The following is a 21,794-nucleotide window of genomic DNA, read 5'->3' as shown; positions in this document are numbered from 1 at the left end:
AGTATCTTATGCATTCTAAATTACCGCCCATTTGGAAAAGGAAAATGCAATAAATATTTACTCTGAGCTGCGCTTCAGTAGGTTGGTGGTAGATGGAAGGCTGTGTTGCCAAACCGAGTCCTTTGTCCTTTGAAGAATGTCTGGTGGTCAATTGGATACATTGTAGTAACATTGTTGTGTGATAGACGGGATACTCTGTCTGTTCCTTCCTAACCCTCGTTTGCAGCTGCTGTTGCTAACTCAACGGCTAGGAGGTATCACTTCTGTAGTGAATAAGAGTTCAAAGTTCATACCATTCGCAACCAAAGCTCACGCTGATGTTGGCTTCGCTCTGTAGTTATTATCTGAACTATTCTGACCGTCGTCCTCACATCCTCGGAACAGGAGGTTATATTGTCGTCAAGGCTTTATATAGGAAGGGAGAGGAGGACGTGTTTTAAAAGTTTTATAACCCATGTCCCTTCACAGGGGCGGGCCACTGATTGAGCAGAGCCCTAACCTTATGAAAACCCAAATCGCACATTTTAGAAGCTAAAATCACATTTCATCCCATCACGAATCATTTCATATTCAAACAATAAAATTTAACAACAATTCCATGTGAATCCGATAACACTACGCCGTGAAGGAATGAAATCCTGCAGCGCCTGCAAGGTCCCCCTGCTCAAGAAAGCACATATACATTCCCGTCTGAAGTTTGCCAATGAACATCTGAATGATTCAGAGGACAACTGCGTGAAAGTGTTGTGGTCAGATGGGACCAACATGGATATCTTTGGCATCAACTCAACTCGCCGTCTTTGGAGGAGGAGGAATGCTGCCTATGACCCCAAGAACACTATCCCCACCGTCAAACATGGAGGTGGGAACATTATGCTTTGGGGGTGTTTTTCTGCTAAGGGGACAGGACAAGTTCACCACATCAAAGGGACGATGGACGGGGCCATGTACAGTCAAATCTTGGGTGAGAACCTCCTTCCCTCAGCCAGGGCATTGAAAATGGGTCATGGATGGGTATTCCAGCATGACAATGACCCAAAACACACGGCCAAGGCAACAAAGGAGTGGCTCAAGAAGAAGCACATGAAGGTCCTGGAGTGTCCTAGCCAGTCTCCAGACCTTAATCCCATAGAAAATCTGTGGAGGGAGCTGAAGGTTTGAGTTGCCAAACGTCAGCCTCGAAACCTTAATGACTTGGAGAAGATCTGCAAAGAGGAGTGGGAAAAATCCCTCCTGAGATGTGTGCAAATCTGGTGGCCAACTACAAGAAACGTCTGATTGCCAACAAGGATTTTGCCACCAAGTACTAAGTAATGTTTTGCAGAGGGGTCAAATACTAATTTCCCTCATTAAAATGCAAATAAATTTATAATATTTTTGACGTGTTTTTCTGGATTTTTGTTGTTATTCTGTCTCTCACTGTTCAAATAAACCTACCATTAAAATTATAGACTGATAATTTCTTTGTCAGTGGGCAAATGTACAAAATCAGTAGGGGATCAAATACTTTTTTCCCTCACTGTATGTCCATAGATGCCACATATCAAGTTTTGTGCAGATCGGCCATACGGTGCCAGAAGAGTAGCATTTTAAGTGTTTTAAACAAAATTATAAATGCCGGAAAATTTTCCCTGAGGAAAATGTATTCCTTTGTGAGGAGAGTGACCTACAGTATGTACTGAATTTCATGACTTAATGTCAAACGGGGTGAGGGGTGTGACTTTTCAAAGTTTGTATTTTCAACCTCTTGTTATAGCGCCACCATCTGGTCAATTTTATAAATGCTGGATATCTATGTGAAGACATCATTCACATAAGTTTTGTCAAAATTGGGCCAGTACTGTTTGAAATATTGCGTGTGACTAACGTGTGAATGTACGACCGGAAGGAGACCGGTCCACAGTCCCCTCCCTAATTTTATTGTTGTGGACAATGAAGCGGCCTTCTCAAAACATAAATACATTCATCAATACTGAAAAAATTATCGAAAGGTGCAGAAGGTGCAGAATTATGGGTGATTACTCTTCTTTCATGCATATTTCACCAAACAATTTGATACACATCAAATATTATTCCTGATAAGCATATTGTGTGCAGGATTCATTCACTGTTTTCATCACAAACCAACTGCATGTATTCAGTTGAGAGGCTTGTCTGCTCATATGTTTGTGTTCCACTGAAGCAGAAACACAATCCACATAACAGATAAGAAAAGGTAATACAGTGGTGGAACACAACTGGTATGAATGTCTAGGCCTCAACCCAAACCAAAGCTCTGCCATGTTGGAGATAATGACTTCATTCTCTGCATTGTCTGCAATGTTGTAAAACAATTCCTAGAAATTAGACAGTCCCCTTTGCTAGATCTTTCTCTGTATTGTATCTGTTTCAGACCTACTACGGATAAAGACATGAATCATTTTGTGCAGTAGTATTTACTGACTGCCGGATACAGTGAACACATTTGCAATCTTTTTTTCTTATGATGAAAACAACGTGTTGGCATTCTATGAAGAGAACGCTTTACAGTAAATTTTGTATTTATTGATGACAATTGTATTTTAAAGTTTTGCAAAAGGTGGTTTAAGATATACAGCCCAGGTACAAAAGCAAGACATTCTGAAAATGTGATTAAAGCATTAGAACATTGTTGTTCTGCCATAGGTACGTTTAACGACAGTCCATAAAAATGCCTCTACGCCATTTAGAAAAATTGTAAAGTTGTGAATTGTAAAGTTTTGAAAAACAATCAGCATCCTTTTTTTCTCCTTCATTATGCTTCGACAGACAATACAATGATGCTCAGATGGGGTTTCTAGTTGTTTTTCTTCCTCACAACATTATAGCCTCCTGTCATGGCAGTGAGAGCTAAGCTACCCACATCTGTCCTTGAACCTTCCATGGTGAACACTTCATCCTGGCTACAGTTATATCAAGGCTACACCTGGGGACAGACACCTGGGGACAGAATAGAACTGTCACCGATGTTGACATTTTGACCTGTACAGGGACCTAATCCTGACCCCTGAAAGCTAAGTAGCAGGATTTTTACACAGGAGACAACAGAGACAGTTTCACTTCCACTTTTTATTTGTTTTAAACAATGTGCAACTAGATATATAAAACATATATAAAACATATTCCACTGGAAATTCAGCTAAAGTCACAAACATTTCATAATTCCCTTTTGTTAACAAAAACAATTATGAATTCCTGTTTTTACTAACATGAGTGGCGCAGCGGTCTAAGGCACTGCATCTCAGTGCGACAGGTGTCACTACAGTCTCTGGTTGGAATCCAGACTATATCACATCCGTCCGTGAATCGGAGTCCCAAAGGGCGGCGCACAATTGGGCCATCGTCCTCCGGGTTTGGCCGGGCTAGGCCGTCATTGTAAATAAGAATTTGTTCATTAACTGACTTGCCTAGTTGAATAAAGGTTCAATAAACATGTACACACAGGGATGTTTATTTGGTAACTTCATTGCTATTTAAGCTTCTACACCCAAAATATTTTCATTATTATTTTATGAAAATGAAGGCACTGTTAAAGGACTAAAGAATAATTGAACAAAGTGGTAAACAAAAGTAAGTTTCCAAAGCTGTAACAACTAAAACATTGGTAAGTGTTTCCCTGGATTTTTTTTGTAGCAATGTTGGCAAGGTCGCAGAAGGACCTAAAAAACGTTTTGTAGAACGAAGGTCCGTTCTGGGGACTTTTCAAAAGGATTCTACTCCAAAATGAATAAAAATGCAATTATGCTGTCACCATCTATAATATAAATACCCCCTCCAGAAATGATCCAATAACATATTGGTTCATTTTAGCAAGCAGGTGTGCTATTTATCAATAACAAGTTTTACCTGTAGCTGATGATATAGTAGCTATATCATTAGCTAGATCACAAACTATAAACCTTATCTTATTGCTAGTTAGCAATGTATTGATGAATTGAATGTCCCCGGAAAAAAAACATTCCACTGGCACTCATTCAAGTTACATATAGCATCGGACTCCCTTATGCATTCAACGCCATTGGCGAGCTCTAAAACAGATCATCCCAGCTGTTGCTAAAAACTCCGGTTTTAATAGGGTGCAGTCCGCACATTTTCTGGAGTTCAGAAATAAAATGTAGATGCACTAGAAAGCTGTGATCCTCCTCTTTTTAACAGTAGTCATCAAAGCTGAATGTTGTGCAATGACTGGGACATGCAAGTTTCTTTCCTTGTGGCACTCTCAATTTGAAAACACCTCAAGATAAATATTATTTTCTCACATAGAATGCGGCAAGTTGACCAATTGAATAGGTAAACTATTCCACAATGGGGTTGTCTGATTTTGAAGTTGATTACTTGTGTTGTTGGAAAAATGTATGTGGACCAAAGAAATTCATTATAATAAAAAATGTGGAAAAGCCAAAGCTGCAAGGGCACAGCTCCGCCTGGCTCTCATTAGGTTCATAGGTGCCAGGTTTCAGATGTGTCTGGAACAGGCCCAATTTTACACTGAGGCAAGTGTGCCAGCTCCACTTCTTTGTGTCTTGAAAGTCTTAGCTATTATGACACCTGCTATTATGACACTTGCTACTCCTACAATAATGAATGGTATTCCAATAGCATTTCCCACGGTTCCCCCTACAGTAGCTACTATATTCACCCCTCCTATGAATAACAGAATAGCACCAAGCAATATCGCAAAGTACATCTTCTTTCTCCTCCCCTTCTCTACTCCCTCCTGTCTTATTCGTTGCTCTATGATTCTTTCCTGCTCCTGCCTCTGCTTTTCTTCCTCCGCTTTCCTCTTCTCCTCCTCCTCTTTGATCTTTTTCTGAGCTTTCTCATACATGTCATTGGTGTAGTAATTTCCTCCATTGTTTTCCACCATGTCTTTGATCTTCTCCAGAAGCTCTGTAACCTGAGTAGGGTCTTTATCGTTGTTATTGAACGAGTGATACCTGCCCCCGCAGGTGTTGAGAAGTTTCTGGATATCCTTGGACTTTCTCAGAACGTTGACTACTTCTTGACCATTCAGCTGATCTTTACAGGTGAACAGCAAGAGGGTGTGCAATGAAGCGTCCTCTCCAAAGTTCTCCTGGATCCACTTCACGGTGTTCCTCTCCTCCTCTGTGAACCTCCCCCCCAGCCTGATCACCAGCAGGAATGCGTGGGGTCCCGGAACAGACAAGTTGACACACTCCCCTACTGTCTTTTTCACTTCTTCATCTGTCTTCACTGTGTCGAAGATGCCAGGAGTGTCAACAATATGCACCCGCATCCCACAAACCTCTCCAATTGTTTTGTAACACTTGTCTGTCACAGAATTAAGAGAGGCGTTCACTTCAAACACCTTTTTCCCCAGGATGGTGTTTCCGGTTGCACTCTTCCCTGCTCCAGTCTTACCCACCAGAACAATCCTAAACAAATCTAAAAAGACAGGACTGTTCACTACAAGATGCTCTGTTGTTTTATTCTTCATTAGAGAGGTACAGTGCATTCGGGAATGTATTCAGACCCCTTGACCTTTTCCACATTTTGTTATGTTACAGCATTTTAATTACATTTTATTATTTTTTCCTCATCAATCTACATCAATATACACACCGTAATGACAAAGCAAAAACTTCAAATAAAAAAACTGAAATATCACATTTACATAAGTATTCAGACCCTTTACGCAGTACTTTGTTGAAGCACCTTTGCTAGCGATTAAAGCCTAGAGTCTTCTTGGGAATGACGCTACAAGCTTGGCACACCAGTATTTGGGGAGTTTCTCCCATTCTTCTCTGCAGATCATCTCAAGCTCTGTTAGGTTGGATGGGGTGTGTTGCTGCACAGCTATTTTCAGGTCCCTACACAGATCTTCAATCGGTTTCAAGTCCGGGCTCTGGCTGGGCCACTCAAGGATATTAAGATACTTTTCCCAAAGCCATTCCTGCGTTGTCTTGGGGGTGTGCTTAGGGTCATTGTCCTGTTGGAAGGTGAACCTTCGCCCCAGTCTGAGGTCCTTAGAGGTCTGGAGTAGGTTTTCATCAAGATTCTATCTGTACTTTGCTCCATTCATCATTCCCTTGATCCTGACTGGTCTCTCAGTCCCTGCCGCTGAAAAACAACCCCACAGCATGATGCTGCCACCAATATTTATTTATTTTTTATTTCACCTTTATTTAACCAGGTAGGCCAGTTGAAAACAAGTTCTCATTTACAACTGTGACCTGGCCAAGATAAAGCAAAGCAGTGCGACACAAACAACAACACAGAGCAACACATAAACAAACGTACAGTCAATAACACAAAAGAAAAGAAAGATATGGTTCACCGTAGGGATGGTGCCAGGTTTCCTCCAGACATGATGCTGCCACCACCATGCTTCACCGTAGGGATGGTGCCAGGTTTCCTCCAGACATGATGCTGCCACCACCATGCTTCACCGTAGGGATGGTGCCAGGTTTCCTTTACACGTGACGCTTGGCAATCAGGCCAAAGAGTTCAATCTTGGTTTCATCAGACCAGAGAATCTTGTTTCTCATGGTCTAAGAGTCCTTTAGGTGCCTTTTGGCAAACTCCAAGTGGACCGTCATGTGCCTTTTACTGAGGAGTGGCTTCCATCTGGCCACTCTGCCATAGAGGCCTGATTGGTGGAGCGCTGCAGAGATAGTTGTGCTTCTGGAAGATTCTCCCAACTCCACAGAGGAACTCTGAACCTCTGTCAGAGTGACCATCAGGTTCTTGGTCACCTCCCTGACCAAGGTCCTTCTCCCCTGATTGCTCAGTTTGGCCGGGCAGCCAGCTCTAGGAAGAGTCTTGGTGGTTCCAAACTTCCACTGAGGCCACTGTGTTCTTTGGGACCTTCAATAATGCATAAATGTGTTGGTACCCTTCCCCAGATCTGTGCCTCGACACAATTCTGTCTTGGACTCTACGGACAATTCCTTCGACCTTATGGCTTGGTTTTTGCTCTGACATAGACTGTCAAGTGTGGGACCTTATATAGACAGGTGCGTGCCTTTCCAAATCATGTCTAATCAATTGCATTTACCACAGGTGGACTCCCAAGTTGTAGAAACATCTCAAGGATGATCAATGGAAACAGGATGCAACTGAGCTCATTTTTGCGTCTCATAGCAAAGGGTCTGAATACTTATGTAAATAAGTTATTTAAGTTTTTTATTTTAATAAATTTGCCAAAAAAATCTAAACCTGTTTTCACTTTGTCATTATGGGGTATTGTGTGCAGATTGATAATCGGTTTTAGGATCAGACCAACGTAACAAAATGTGGAAGAAGTCGAGGCGTCTGAATACTTCCCGAATGCGCTGTAGATTGAGTATAGATCTGAATACTTTCTGAATGCGCTGTAGATTGAGTATAGATCTGAATCGGCTCAGTTGATGGAAATGGGAAATATCAAAGTCCTTATAGTCTGGGGTGGTATTTTTGGAGATTAATTAACTCACCAGTAGAGGAGGTCTTGTCTTGGGTTACCAAGGGAACAACTGAATGGTGTAAGACAAAATAATACACAGTGAGACATTTTTTAAATAATGGCAATAGGAAAAAAAAGAATAACTCATTATATACAGCAATCATTTTAAGTGGACCACGGTTTATTCTACTTGTAAGATATACTTTATGTGAAGATTGTTCCATAGAATTAGATCTGCTTTCATATTGTTCAGTAATAGGATAAAGTTACCTCAATATATGTGTGGTTTGTTGTCACTTAATTAAGCATCCTAAGTATTTGATATTTTGTTGTAATACCAATTACCCCACCTGGGATATTCTTTAAAAAGTATACTCAGTCATAACAGACGTTATATAGGCAAATAAAACTCATAGAATAAAAAAAGGGAAATGGTGGTTTTAATTTTGCAGGTTTGGAATTGTATCATCTCGCCACCCAGGGCTTTTACTTGCAACATATCGTTAAACGCACTAAAGAGGAACAACGGGTACATATTTTCATGCATCTGTTTTCAAAGGATAAACCTAAGAACATGACCAACTTCATAGTTAATAACACTAAAACAATATGGGATAAAATGAAACGTATTCTGCAAGAACCAATATCACTTCCTGAAAACACAACCCTATGGAACAGCCCTTGGATAGCTATTCAGAGATAAATTGGCCCGCGTGGAAATGAAAGGAATGGATACCATAAATGACTTGGTAAAAGGAAATATATTTATTTCCAAGACATAATTAAGAAGCCATTTTGGTTGACCAATGTAGATATTTTCAAATACATGCAATTTAAAAGTGTAATATCAAGAAATGTCTATTTGAAATCTTTTGGACATCAGAGCAATCTTGAGGGATTTGAGTCAGAAAAGGATGTTCATATGATAAGTAAACTGTACAACTACCAAGACATAAACATATCTGATATTGGCACAAATTGGAGGGAATGCTGAAAATAACGAACGAGATTACAGCAAACGAAAATGTTGCAGCACAACGGTGTCTTAAGTGTAAAACTAACAACGACTGAATAAGTATTACAGTGCAAATCTAATTGTAATGTGTCTGTCTGCATATTTCCAGACATAGCGTATGAGGGTGCAGTGAAATACCCGATGTATTGGACGATACTTTTCTCGTCAATCATTTTGAAAAAAACAACAACGTATACTTAAAAACAGAAAATCAACTAATCTTCCATCGTTAACACAATGGAAAGGTCAATGCTTTGTTATCTAAACGTTGAAAGTGCGTTGGCAAGGGGAATTATTTTGTGGTGGCACAGTTTGTGGCCATGTTCCGGAGTCTGATACGGAGTCTGATACGGGCGCTGGATACGGGGATGTGAGCAGGTGATGTAGTTGATGTTTGTGTGCGTCTGGTCTGTACGTTGTCGTTTCTATGTGTATGTAAAAAAAAAAAAAAACATGAATAAAATCTTACTAAAATTTTAAATACATGTCACATGCAACACATGCAATAATCAGATGCGTTGAACAGGTCCTGGCTTGACTTCAGGCTCTGTTTAATGTCCAATATAAGAGATCAAATTTAAACTACTCAATTCAGTACATTTGGAAGCATGACAACATTGAATCAGTTTAACACGGAAAATATTGCAAAATGTAAATATTTATACTGTACAGTTGCTGTTCAATACTCACTCTCGTCCTCAGCTATTCTTTCAGTCATTCTTTCAGTCATTCTTTATCTCCGATATTCTACACACACCAAGGCAATAATATTCTACACACACCGAGGCTATACACCGAGGCTATACGTGACTATACCTCACTCCTTCCTCTACAGATATACAGTATGATATCAGAACTGTCATGTGACGTTGTTGTGGCCAACCCCATGTTTCAATGCAGGTGCAGAGGGACAAATATAAACCCTGTACAAAGCAGAGGTTTGACTTTCAGTTTTGCGAACACTTGATGTTAACAAGGTCTATTTCATAGTCCTAACATTTTAGTCATTATTTTTTTTACACCAATCAACATGATTAACATTGTCATCATCTGTCTTCCTCCTCCTTTTTTACAGACACATCAACACCGATCTTTCTTGCGTCTCTCACCTTTATGTCAGGTGATATCATTCAACTCTATACATGACATAAAAGCAACAACAGGAAATGTAAAAAACAAAAAAACAACACATACAGTGGCTTCAGAAAATATTCATACCCCTTGGCTTTTTTCAACATACACACAATACACATTAATGTCAAAGTATAATTATTTTTAGTAATTTTGACAAATTAATTAAAAATGAAAAGCTGAAATGTCTTGAGTCAATAAGTATTCAACCCCTATGTTATGGCAAGCCTAAATAAGTGAAACTGTGCTAACAAGTCACACAAGTACAGTTGAAGTTGGAAGTTTACATACACTTTAGCCAAATACATTTAAACAACATTTATCACAATTCCTGATATTTAATCCGAGTAAAAAATGCCCTGTTTTAGGTCTGTTAGGATTACCACTTTATTTTAAGAATGTGAAATGTCAGAATAATAGTAGATAATTATTTAATTCAGATTTTATTTCTTTCATCACATTCCCAGTGGGTCAGAAGTTTACATACACGCAATTAGCATTTGGTAGCATTGCCTTTAAGTTGTTTAACTTGGGTCAAATGTTTCAGGTAGCCTTCCACAAGCTTCCCACAATAAGTTGGGTGAATTTTGGCAAATTCCTCCTGACAGAGCTGGTGTAACTGAGTCAGGTTTGTAGGCCTCCTTGCTCGCACACGCTTTTTCAGTTCTGCCCACAAATTTTCTATGGGATTGAGGTCAGGGCTTTGTGATGGCCACTCCAATACCAAGCCATTTTGCCACAACTTTGGAAGTATGCTTGGGGTCATTGTCCATTTGGAAGACCCATTTGCGACCAAGCTTTAACTTCCTGACTGATGTCTTGAGATGTTGCTTCAATATATCCACATAATTTAACTTCTTCATGATACCATTTATTTTGTGAAGTGCATCAGTCGCTCCTGCAGCAAAGCATCCCCACAACATGATGCTGCCACCCCCGTGCTTCACGGTTGGGATGGTGTTCTTCGGCTAGCAAGCCTCCCCCTTTTTCCTCCAAACATAACGATGGCCATTATGACCAAACAGTTCTATTTTTGTTTCATCAGACCAGAGGACATTTCTCCAAAAAGTATGATCTTTGTCCCCATGTGCAGTTGCAAACCATTGTCTGGCTTTTTTATGGCGATTTTGGAGCAGTGGCTTCTTCCTTGCTGAGCGGCCTTTCAGGTTATGTCGATATAGGACTCCTTTTACTGTGGATATAAATACTTGTATACTTGTATCTTCACAAGACCCTTTGCTGTTGTTCTGGGATTGATTTGCACTTTTTGCACCAAAGTACGTTAATCTCTAGGAGACAGAACGCATCTCCTTCCTGAGCGGTATGACGGCTGCGTGGTCCCATGGTGTTTATACTTGCATACTATTGTTTGTACAGATGAACGTGGTACCTTCAGGTGTTTGGAAATTGTTCCCAAGGATGAACCAGACTTGTGGAGGTCTACAATAGTTTTCTGCAGTCTTGGCTGATTTCTTTTGATTTTCCCCTGATATCAAGCAAAGAGGCACTGAGTTTGAAGGTCGGCCTTGAAATAGCTCCACAGGTACAACTCCAATTGACTCAAATGATGTCAATTAGCCTATCAGAAGCTTCTAAAGCCATGATATAATGTTCTGGAATATTCCAAGCTGTTTAAAGGCACAGTCAACTTAGTGTATGTAAACATCTGACCCACTGGAATTGTAATACAGTGAATGGTAAATGAAATAATCTGTCTGTAAACAATTGTTGGAAAAATTACTTGTGTCATGCACAACGTAGATGTCCTAACTGACTTGCAAAAACTATAGTTTGTTAACAAGAAATTTGGGGAGTGGTTGAAAAACGAGTTTTAATGACTCCAACCTAAGTGAAAGTAGGAAGTAAACTTCCGACTTCAACTGTACATACACACATACATACATACATATATATATATATATATATATATATATATATATATATATATATATATATATATATACACACACACACACACACACACACACACATTATATATATATATATATATATATATATATATATATATATATATATATATACAGTGCATTTGGAAGGTATTTAGACCACTTGACTTCTCCCACATTTTGTTGCGTTACAGCCATATTCTAAAATGGATTAAATCATTTCCCCCCTCATTAATCTACAGACAATACCACATAATAACAAAGTGGAAACAGGTTTTTAGAAATATTTGCAAATGTATACAAATAAAAAATAAACTTCAATACATTATTTATGTAAGTATTCAGACCCCTTTGCTATGCAACTCGAAATTGAGCTCAGGTGCATTCTGTTTCCATTGATCATCCTTGAGATGTTTCTACAAATTGATTGGAGTCCACCTGTGGTAAATTCAATTGATTGAAATTATTTGGAAAGGCACACACCTGTCTATATAAGGTCCCACAGTTGACAGTGCATGTCAGAGCAAAAACCAAGCCATGAGTTTGAAGGAATTGTCTGTAGAGCTCCGAGACAGAATTATGTTGAGGCACAGATCTGGGGAAGGGTACCGAAACATTTCTGCAGCATTGAAAGTCCCCCAAAACACAGTAGCCTCCATCATTCTTAAATGGAAGAAGTTTGGAACTACCAAGACTCTTCCTAGAGCTGGCCGCCTGGCCAAACTGAGCAATCGGGGGAGAGGGCTTTGGCCAGGGAGTTGATCAAGAACCCGATGGATACTCTGACAGAGCTCCAGAGTTCCTTTGTGGAGATGGGAGAACCTTCCAGAAAGACAACAATCTCTGCAGCACTCCACCAATCAGGCCTTTACGGTAGAGTGGCCAGACGGAAGCCACTCCTGAGTAAAAGGCACATGATAGCCCACTTGGAGTTTGCCAAATACAAAAAAAAAAAAACATCACAAGTACCACTCTTCATATTTTCAAACATGGTGGTGGCTGCATCATCTTATGGATGTGCTTGTCAGTGGCAAGGGAGTTTTTTAGGATCAAAATAAACTTTTTTCAGTCTGCTTTCCAACAGATACTGGGAAACAAATGCACCTTTCAGCATGACAATAACCTAAAACACAAGGCCAAATCTACACTGGAGTTGCTTGCTAAGACGACATTGAATGTTCCTGAGTGGCCTTGATACAGTTTTGACCTAAATTGGCTTAAAAATCTATGGCAAGACTTGAAAATGGCGGCTGTCTAGCAATGATCAACAAACAACTTGACAGAGCTTGAGGAATTTTAGGTGTGCAAAGCTCTTAGACTTATCCAGAAAGAGTCACAGCTGTAACATGTATTTCTGTATTTCACTTTCAATAAATTTGCAACAATTTCTTAAAACATGTTTTCACTTTGTCTTTACGGTTTATTGTGTGTAGATGGGTGAGAAAAAAACAATCAATATAATCAATTTTGAACTCAGGCTGTAACAACAAAATATGGAAAAAAATCAAGGGGAATGAATCCTTTCTGAAAGGCACTATACACGTGATTAAAGAACATCACATATCAGGAATCACCACAGGGAGGCTTGAAATCATGCAGCAGTGTCTAGTGTCTGGGTCTTTTTCCTGATCTGACCCACGTGGTTCAATAGTTTGATTGACTGGAGGATGAACGAGTTCCTGTATCGGTTTACTTTGCATAGTGGTTCTCTGAGCGTCTTTCTGAAGGCAGGACTATGTATTCTGAGTGGAGGACATGGTTGGAGTCCGTGGAGATTTTTGATGCTAGTCTGTTCACGTTCTTGATATAATTTACTGTTGAAGCATTGTTATAATTAGTAGTAGTAGTAGTATTATTATTGGTACTATTATAATAATTATTATTATTATGAGTAGTAGTATTATCATTCTTGGTATTATTATTATTATTATTATTATTATGAGTAGTAGTATTATCATTCTTGGTATTATTATTATTATTATTATTATTATGAGTAGTAGTATTATCATTCTTGGTACTATTATAATTATTATTATTATTATGAGTAGTAGTATTATCATTCTTGGTATTATTATTATTATTATTTGTATTAGTATTATTTTTGGTATTATTATAATTATTATAATTAGTAGTAGTAGTAGTAGTATTATTATTGGTATTATTATAATTAGTAGTAGTATTATTAGTAGTAGTAGTAGTATTATTGGTATTATTATAATTGGTAGTATTATTATTATTAGTAGTAGTATTATTATTAGGAGTAGTAGTAGTATTATTGTTATTGGTATTATTATAATTAGTATTACTATTTGTATTATTATAAATAGTAGTATAATAATTTGTATTATTATTTGTATTATTATAAATAGTATTATTATAATTGTAATTATTATAAGTAGTATTATTATTGATGCAGTCTTCAGAAGGCGGAGGATATCTTGTTTGGTGTGGTACGTCATGCAGTGTTGTCATGTAGTGTTGTCATGCAGTGTTGTGTGATGGACTGGATGGTCGGTGATGCTCATGTCATTTTTAGTTGTTGTTTGTCTTGCAATTTAAGACCACAGATGACTGTGTGATCCCGCTCTCCGTAGTCTATGTGACTAAGACATTTTCACAGGTTAACATTCACAAGGCCGCAGGGCCAGGCAGATTACCATGGAACGTAATCAGAGCATGTGCTGACTGGCTGTCAAGTGTCTTCACTGACATTTTCAACCTCTTCCTGACTCAGTCTGTAATACCTACTTGTTGCAAGCAGACCACCACGGTCCCTGTGCCCAATAATGGCAAGGTAACCTGTCTAAATGACTATCTGCCTGTAGCACTCACATCTGTAGCCATGAAACGCTTTGAAAGTCATGGCTCACACCATCATCCCAGACACCCTGGGCCCACTCCAATTCGCATACCGCCCCAACAGATCCACAGAAGACACAATCACTATTGCACTCCACACCTGCCCTTTCCCATCTGGACAAGAGGAACACCTATGTGAGAATGCAGTTCAATGACTACAACTCAGCATTTAACACCATATTCCCCTCCAAGCTCATCACTAAGCTAAGGACCCTGGGCCTGAACACCTCCTTCTGCAACTGGATCCTGGACTTCCTGATGGGCCGCCCCCAGGTGGTAAGGGTAGGCAACAACACATACGCCACGCTGACCCTCAACACGGGGGCTCCTCGTGGGTGGGTGCGTGCTTAGTCCCTTCCTGTACTCCCTGTTCACCCATGACTGCGTAGCCGTGCATGACTACATCATTAAGTTTGCAGACGACACAACGGTGGCAGGACTGATCAACTAATCACAGCCTATAAGGAGGAGGTCAGAGACCTGCTGGTGTGGTACCAGTACACCAACCTCTCCCCCAACGTCAGTAAGATAAAGGAGCAGATCGTGGACAACAGGAAACGGAGGGCTGAGCACGCCCCCATTCACATCGACAGGGCTGAAGTAGAGTGGGTTCCTCATGTTCCTCTGTGTCCACATGACTAAGGATTTAACATGGTCCACACACACCAACACAGTCTTGAAGAGGGCACAACAACTCCTCTTCCCCCTCGGGAGGCTAAAAAGATTTGTCATGGGCCCTCAGATCCTCAAAAAGTTCTACAGCTGCACCATTGAGAGCATCTTGACTGGCTGCATCACTGCTTGATATGGAAACTGCTTGGCATCTGATCGCAAGGTGCTACAGAGGGTAGTGCATACGGCCAAGTACATAACTGGGGCCGAGCTCCATGCCATCCAGGACCTCTATACCAGGCAGTGTCAGAGGAAGGCCCTAAAAAATTGTGAAAGACTCAAGCCACCCAAGACAGACGGTTCTATCTGCTAATGCACGGCAAGCGGTACCCTTTACACCAAGTCTAGAACCAACATGACCCTGAAAAGCTTCTACCCCCAAGCCATAATACTGCTAAATACTGTAGTTAGTTAAATAGTTAACCAATAGCTACCTAAACTATTGACCTTTTCTGCACTAACTTTTTTGACTCCTCACATATGCTGCTACTACTGTTTATTATGTGTCATTTTATTCCTAGTTGTACATATCTACCTCAATTACCTCGTACCTCAGCACAATAACCGGTACTGGTACCCCATGTAAAAGCCAAGTTATCGTTACTCTGTGTATTGATTATTAGTTTTATTATTATGTGTTTATTTTTCTATTATTTCTCTATTTTCTGTCTCTCTGCATTGTTGGGAAGGGCCGATAAGTAAGAATTTCACTGTTTAGTCTTCACCTGTTTGTTTTTTTACGAAGCATGTGAGAAAAAAATGGCTTGTTTTGATTTTGAAGGGAAGGTGACCACAAAAATGTGTGGGTAAAGATAAGTAGAGATAAAGAAACACATGTGCAGAACGTGATTTGAATCTTCAGTTCTGGGGAAAGGGCTTCAAGGGGTGTAGGGATGTAGGGATGTAGGGACTGGGCTGTAGGGATGTAGGGGTGTAGGGACTGGGGTGTTGGGGTGTAGGGATGTAGGGGTGTAGGTGTGTAGGGATGTAGGGACTGGGGTGTTGGTGTGTAGGGATGTAGGGGTGTAGGGATGTAGGGATGTAGGGACTGGGGTGTAGGGATGTAGGGGTGTAGGGACTGGGGTGTTGGGATGTAGGGGTGTAGGTGTGTAGGGATGTAGGGGTGTAGGGATGTAGGGGTGTAGGGACTGGGGTGTAGGGATGTAGGGGTGTAGGGACTGGGGTGTAGGGATGTAGGGGTGTAGGGACTGGGGTGTAGGGATGTAGGGGTGTAGGGGTGTAGGGACTGGGGTATAGGGGTGTAGGGGTGAAGGGATGTAGGGGTGTAGGGATGTAGGGATGTAGGGGTGTAGGAATGTAGGGATGTAGGAATGTAGGGATGTAGGGGTGTAGGGATGTAGGGATGTAGGGGGTGTAGGGACTGGGGTGTAGGGATGTAGGGGTGTAGGGACTGGGGTGTAGGGATGTAGGGGTGTAGGGACTGGGGTGTAGGGATGTAGGGATGTAGGGATGTAGGTGTGTAGGGACTGGGGTGTAGGGATGTAGGGGTGTAGGGACTGGGGTGTAGGGATGTAGGGGTGTAGGGACTGGGGTGTAGGGATGTAGGGGTGTAGGGGTGTAGGGATGTAGGGGTGTAGGGGTGTAGGGACTGGGGTATAGGGGTGTAGGGATGTAGGGATGTAGGGACTGGGGTGTAGGGATGTAGGGGTGTAGGGGTGTAGGGGTGTAGGGATGTAGGGGTGTAGGGACTGGGGTGTTGGGATGTAGGGGTGTAGGTGTGTAGGGGTGTAGGTGTGTAGGGATGTAGGGGTGTAGGGATGTAGGGGTGTAGGGACTGGGGTGTAGGGATGTAGGGGTGTAGGGACTGGGGTGTAGGGATGTAGGGGTGTAGGGGTGTAGGGGTGTAGGGATGTAGGGGTGTAGGAATGTAGGGATGTAGGGGTGTAGGGATGTAGGGGTGTAGGGACTGGGGTGTAGGGATGTAGGGACTGGGGTGTAGGGATGTAGGGGTGTAGGGATGTAGGGATGTAGGGATGTAGGTGTGTAGGGACTGGGGTGTAGGGATGTAGGGGTGTAGGGACTGGGGTGTAGGGATGTAGGGGTGTAGGGACTGGGGTGTAGGGATGTAGGGATGTAGGGGTGTAGGGGTGTAGGGACTGGGGTATAGGGATGTAGGGGTGAAGGGATGTAGGGGTGTAGGGATGTAGGGATGTAGGGACTGGGGTGTAGGGATGTAGGGGTGTAGGGATGTAGGGACTGGAGTGTAGGGATGTAGGGGTGTAGGGATGTAGGGGTGTAGGGATGTAGGGGTGTAGGGATGTAGGGGTGTAGGGACTGGGGTGTAGGGATGTAGGGATGTAGGTGTGTAGGGGTATAGGGATGTAGGGATGTAGGGACTGGGGTGTAGGGATGTAGGGGTGTAGGGGTGTAGGGATGTAGGGGTATAGGGATGTAGGGATGTAGGGACTGGGTTGTAGGGGTGTAGGGATGTAGGGGTGTAGGGACTGGGATATATGGGTGTAGGGATGTAGGGGTGTAGGGACTGGGATGTAGGGGTGTAGGGACTGGGGTATAGGGGTGTAGGGGTGTAGGGACTGGGGTATAGGGGTGTAGGGATGTAGGGGTGTAGGGACTGGGGTGTAGGGATGTAGGGATGTAGGGACTGGGGTGTAGGGATGTAAGGGGTGTAGGGTTGTAGGGACTGGGGTGTAGGGATGTAGGGGTGTAGGGACTGGGATGTAGGGATGTAGGGACTGGGGTGTAGGGATGTAGGGGTGTAGGGATGTAGGGGTGTAGGGATGTAGGGACTGGGGTGTAGGGATGTAGGGGTGTAGGGATGTAGGAGTGTAGGGACTGGGGTGTAGGGATGTAGGTGTGTAGGGATGTAGGGGTGTAGGGATGTAGGGGTATAGGGATGTAGGGATGTAGGGAGTGGGTTGTAGGGGTGTAGGGATGTAGGGTTATAGGGATGTAGGGACTGGGGTGTAGGGATGTAGGGGTGTAGGGATGTAGGGGTGTAGGGATGTAGGGGTATAGGGATGTAGGGATGTAGGGACTGGGTTGTAGGGGTGTAGGGATGTAGGGGTATAGGGATGTAGGGATGTAGGGACTGGGTTGTAGGGGTGTAGGGATGTAGGGGTGTAGGTACTGGGATATATGGGTGTAGGGATGTAGGGGTGTAGGGGTGTAGGGACTGGGATGTAGGGGTGTAGGGACTGGGGTATAGGGGTGTAGGGATGTAGGGGTGTAGGGACTGGGGTATAGGGGTGTAGGGATGTAGGGGTGTAGGGACTGGGGTGTAGGGATGTAGGGATGTAGGGACTGGGGTATAGGGGTGTAGGGGTGTAGGGACTGGGGTATAGGGGTGTAGGGGTGTAGGGGTGAAGGGATGTAGGGGTGTAGGGATGTAGGGATGTAGGGATGTAGGGGTGTAGGAATGTAGGGATGTAGGGGTGTAGGGACTGGGGTGTAGGGATGTAGGGGTGTAGGGACTGGGGTGTAGGGATGTAGGGGTGTAGGGATGTAGGGATGTAGGGATGTAGGTGTGTAGGGACTGGGGTGTAGGGATGTAGGGTGTAGGGACTGGGGTGTAGGGATGTAGGGGTGTAGGGACTGGGGTGTAGGGATGTAGGGGGTGTAGGGGTGTAGGGATGTAGGGGTGTAGGGGTGTAGGGACTGGGGTATAGGGGTGTAGGGTGAAGGGATGTAGGGGTGTAGGGATGTAGGGATGTAGGGACTGGGGTGTAGGGATGTAGGGGTGTAGGGATGTAGGGGTGTAGGGACTGGGGTGTAGGGATGTAGGGGTGTAGGGATGTAGGGGTGTAGGGATGTAGGGGTGTAGGGACTGGGGTGTAGGGATGTAGGGGTGTAGGGATGTAGGGGTGTAGGGACTGGGGTGTAGGGATGTAGGGATGTAGGTGTGTAGGGGTATAGGGATGTAGGGATGTAGGGACTGGGGTGTAGGGATGTAGGGGTGTAGGGGTGTAGGGGTGTAGTGGTGTAGGGATGTAGGGGTATAGGGATGTAGGGACTGGGTTGTAGGGGGTGTAGGGATGTAGGGGTGTAGGGACTGGGATATATGGGTGTAGGGATGTAGGGGTGTAGGGGTGTAGGGACTGGGATGTAGGGGTGTAGGGACTGGGGTATAGGGGTGTAGGGACTGGGGTATAGGGGTGTAGGGATGTAGGGGTGTAGGGACTGGGGTGTAGGGATGTAGGGATGTAGGGACTGGGGTGTAGGGATGTAAGGGTGTATGGGGTGTAGGGATGTAAGGGTGTATGGGGTGTAGGGATGTAAGGGTGTATGGGGTGTAGGGGTGTAGGGTTGTAGGGATGTAGGGTGTATGGATGTAGGGACTGGGGTGTAGGGATGTAGGGGTGTAGGGACTGGGATGTAGGGATGTAGGGACTGGGGTGTAGGGATGTAGGGGTGTAGGGATGTAGGGGTGTAGGGATATAGGGACTGGGGTGTAGGGATGTAGGGGTGTAGGGACTGGGGTGTAGGGATGTAGGGATGTAGGGATGTAGGGGTATAGGGATGTAGGGATGTAGGGACTGGGTTGTAGGGGTGTAGGGATGTAGGGGTATAGGGATGTAGGGATGTAGGGACTGGGGTGTAGGGATGTAGGGGTGTAGGGATGTAGGGGTGTAGGGATGTAGGGGCATAGGGATGTAGGGATGTAGGGACTGGGTTGTAGGGGTGTAGGGATGTAGGGGTATAGGGATGTAGGTATGTAGGGACTGGGTTGTAGGGGTGTAGGGATGTAGGGGTGTAGGGACTGGGATATATGGGTGTAGGGATGTAGGGGTGTAGGGGTGTAGGGACTGGGATGTAGGGTGTAGGGACTGGGGTATAGGGGTGTAGGGATGTAGGGGTGTAGGGACTGGGGTATAGGGTGTAGGGATGTAGGGTGTAGGGACTGGGGTGTAGGGATGTAGGGATGTAGGGACTGGGGTGTAGGGATGTAAGGGTGTATGGGGTGTAGGGCTGTAGGGATGTAGGGGTGTAGGGATGTAGGGACTGGGGTGTAGGGACTGGGATGTAGGGATGTAGGGACTGGGGTGTAGGGATGTAGGGGTGTAGGGATGTAGGGTTGTAGGGATGTAGGGATGTAGGGACTGGGATGTAGGGATGTAGGGGTGTAGGGATGTAGGGACTGGGATGTAGGGATGTAGAGATGTAGGGATGTAGGGATGTAGGGGTTTAGGGGTGTAGGGATGTAGGGGTGTAGGGTTGTAGGGATGTAGGGACTGGGGTATAGGGGTGTAGGGATGTAGGGACTGGGGTGTAGGGGTGTAGGGATGTAGGGATTTAGGGATGTAGGGGTGTAGAGGTGTAGGGATGTAGGGACTGGGGTGTAGGGATGTAGGGGTGTAGGGACTGGGATGTAGGGATGTAGGGACTGGGGTGTAGGGATGTAGGGGTGTAGGGATGTAGGGGTGTAGGGATGTAGGGACTGGGATGTAGGGATGTAGGGGTGTAGGGATGTAGGGATGTAGGGGTGTAGGGGTGTAGGGTTGTAGGGATGTAGGGACTGGGGTATAGGGATGTAGGGACTGGGGTGTAGGGGTGTAGGGATGTAGGGACTGGGTTGTAGGGGTGTAGGGACTGGGATGTAGGGATGTAGGAATGTAGGGGTGTAGGGATGTAGGGGTGTAGGGATGTAGGGATGTAGGGGTGTAGGGATGTAGGGATGTAGGGGTGTAGGGGTGTAGAGGTGTAGGGACTGGGATGTAGGGATGTAGGGGTGTAGGGGTGTAGGGATGTAGGGACTGGGATGTAGGGGTATAGGGATGTAGGGGTATAGGGGTGTAGTGATGTAGGGGTATAGTGATGTAGGGATGTAGAGGTGTAGGGATGTAGAGGTGTAGGGATGTAGGAACTGGGTTGTAGGGGTGTAGGGATGTAGGGGTGTAGGGATGTAGGGATGTAGGGGTGTAGGGATGTAGGGATGTAGGGATGTAGGGGTGTAGGGGTGTAGGGACTGGGATGTAGGGATGTAGGGGTGTAGGGGTGTAGGGACTGGGGTGTAGGGATGTAGGGATGTAGGGATGTAGGGGTGTAGGGATGTAGGGATGTAGGGGTATAGGGATGTAGGGGTGTAGGGTGTAGAGGTGTAGGGGTGTAGGGATGTAGGGGTGTAGGGATGTAGGGGTGTAGGGGTGTAGGGGTGTAGGGACTGGGATGTAGGGGTGTAGGGATGTAGGGATGTAGGGGTGTAGGTATGTAGGGGTGTAGGGATGTAGGAACTGGGTTGTAGGGATGTAGGGGGTGTATGGATGTAGGGGTGTATGGATGTAGGGGTGTAGGGATGTAGGGACTGGGATGTAGGGATGTAAGGACTGGGATGTAGGGGTGTAGGGGTGTAAGGACTGGGGTGTAGGGATGTAGAGGTGTAAGGACTGGGGTGTAGGGGTGTAGGGATGTAGGGGTGTAGGGGTGTAGGGACTGGGATGTAGGGGTGTAGGGACTGGGATGTAGGTATGTAGGGATGTAGGGTGTAGGGATGTAGGGGTGTAGGGATGTGGGATGTAGGGGTGTAGGGATGTAGGGGTGTAGGGATGTAGGGGTGTAGGGGTGTAGGGATGTAGGGGTATAGGGATGTAGGGGTGTAGAGGTGTAGGGGTGTAGGGATGTAGGAACTGGGTTGTAGGGATGTAGGGGTGTAGTGATGTAGGGGTGTAGGGATGTAGGGGTGTAGGGATGTAGGGGTGTAGGGACTGGGATGTAGGGATGTAGGGGTGTAGGGATGTAGGGATGTAGGGATGTAGGGGTATAGGGATGTAGAGGTGTAGGGATGTAGGGATATCGGGACTGGGTTGTAGGG

General features: G+C 44.1%; 1 protein-coding gene across 1 annotated transcript; it reads right to left on the bottom strand.

The window, feature by feature from the left end:
* Positions 1 to 3,072: 3,072 nt before the first annotated feature.
* LOC115146470 (GTPase IMAP family member 7-like) lies at positions 3,073 to 9,287 on the bottom strand. Its single transcript, XM_029688571.2, has 3 exons — positions 9,129 to 9,287; positions 7,455 to 7,493; positions 3,073 to 5,424 (listed from the first exon to the last, which is right to left on the bottom strand). Exons 1-3 carry the CDS (start codon positions 9,166 to 9,168, stop codon positions 4,502 to 4,504), a joined length of 1,002 nt encoding a protein of 333 aa, XP_029544431.1. The 5' UTR covers positions 9,169 to 9,287; the 3' UTR covers positions 3,073 to 4,501.
* Positions 9,288 to 21,794: the final 12,507 nt, after the last annotated feature.

The sequence above is a fragment of the Oncorhynchus nerka genome, linkage group LG18 (assembly GCF_034236695.1).
Source record: "Oncorhynchus nerka isolate Pitt River linkage group LG18, Oner_Uvic_2.0, whole genome shotgun sequence".
In the NCBI taxonomy this organism is placed as follows: Eukaryota; Metazoa; Chordata; class Actinopteri; order Salmoniformes; family Salmonidae; genus Oncorhynchus; species Oncorhynchus nerka.
The sequence above is the reverse complement of the archived record's forward strand: the minus strand, read 5'-3'. Positions and strand labels throughout refer to the sequence as shown.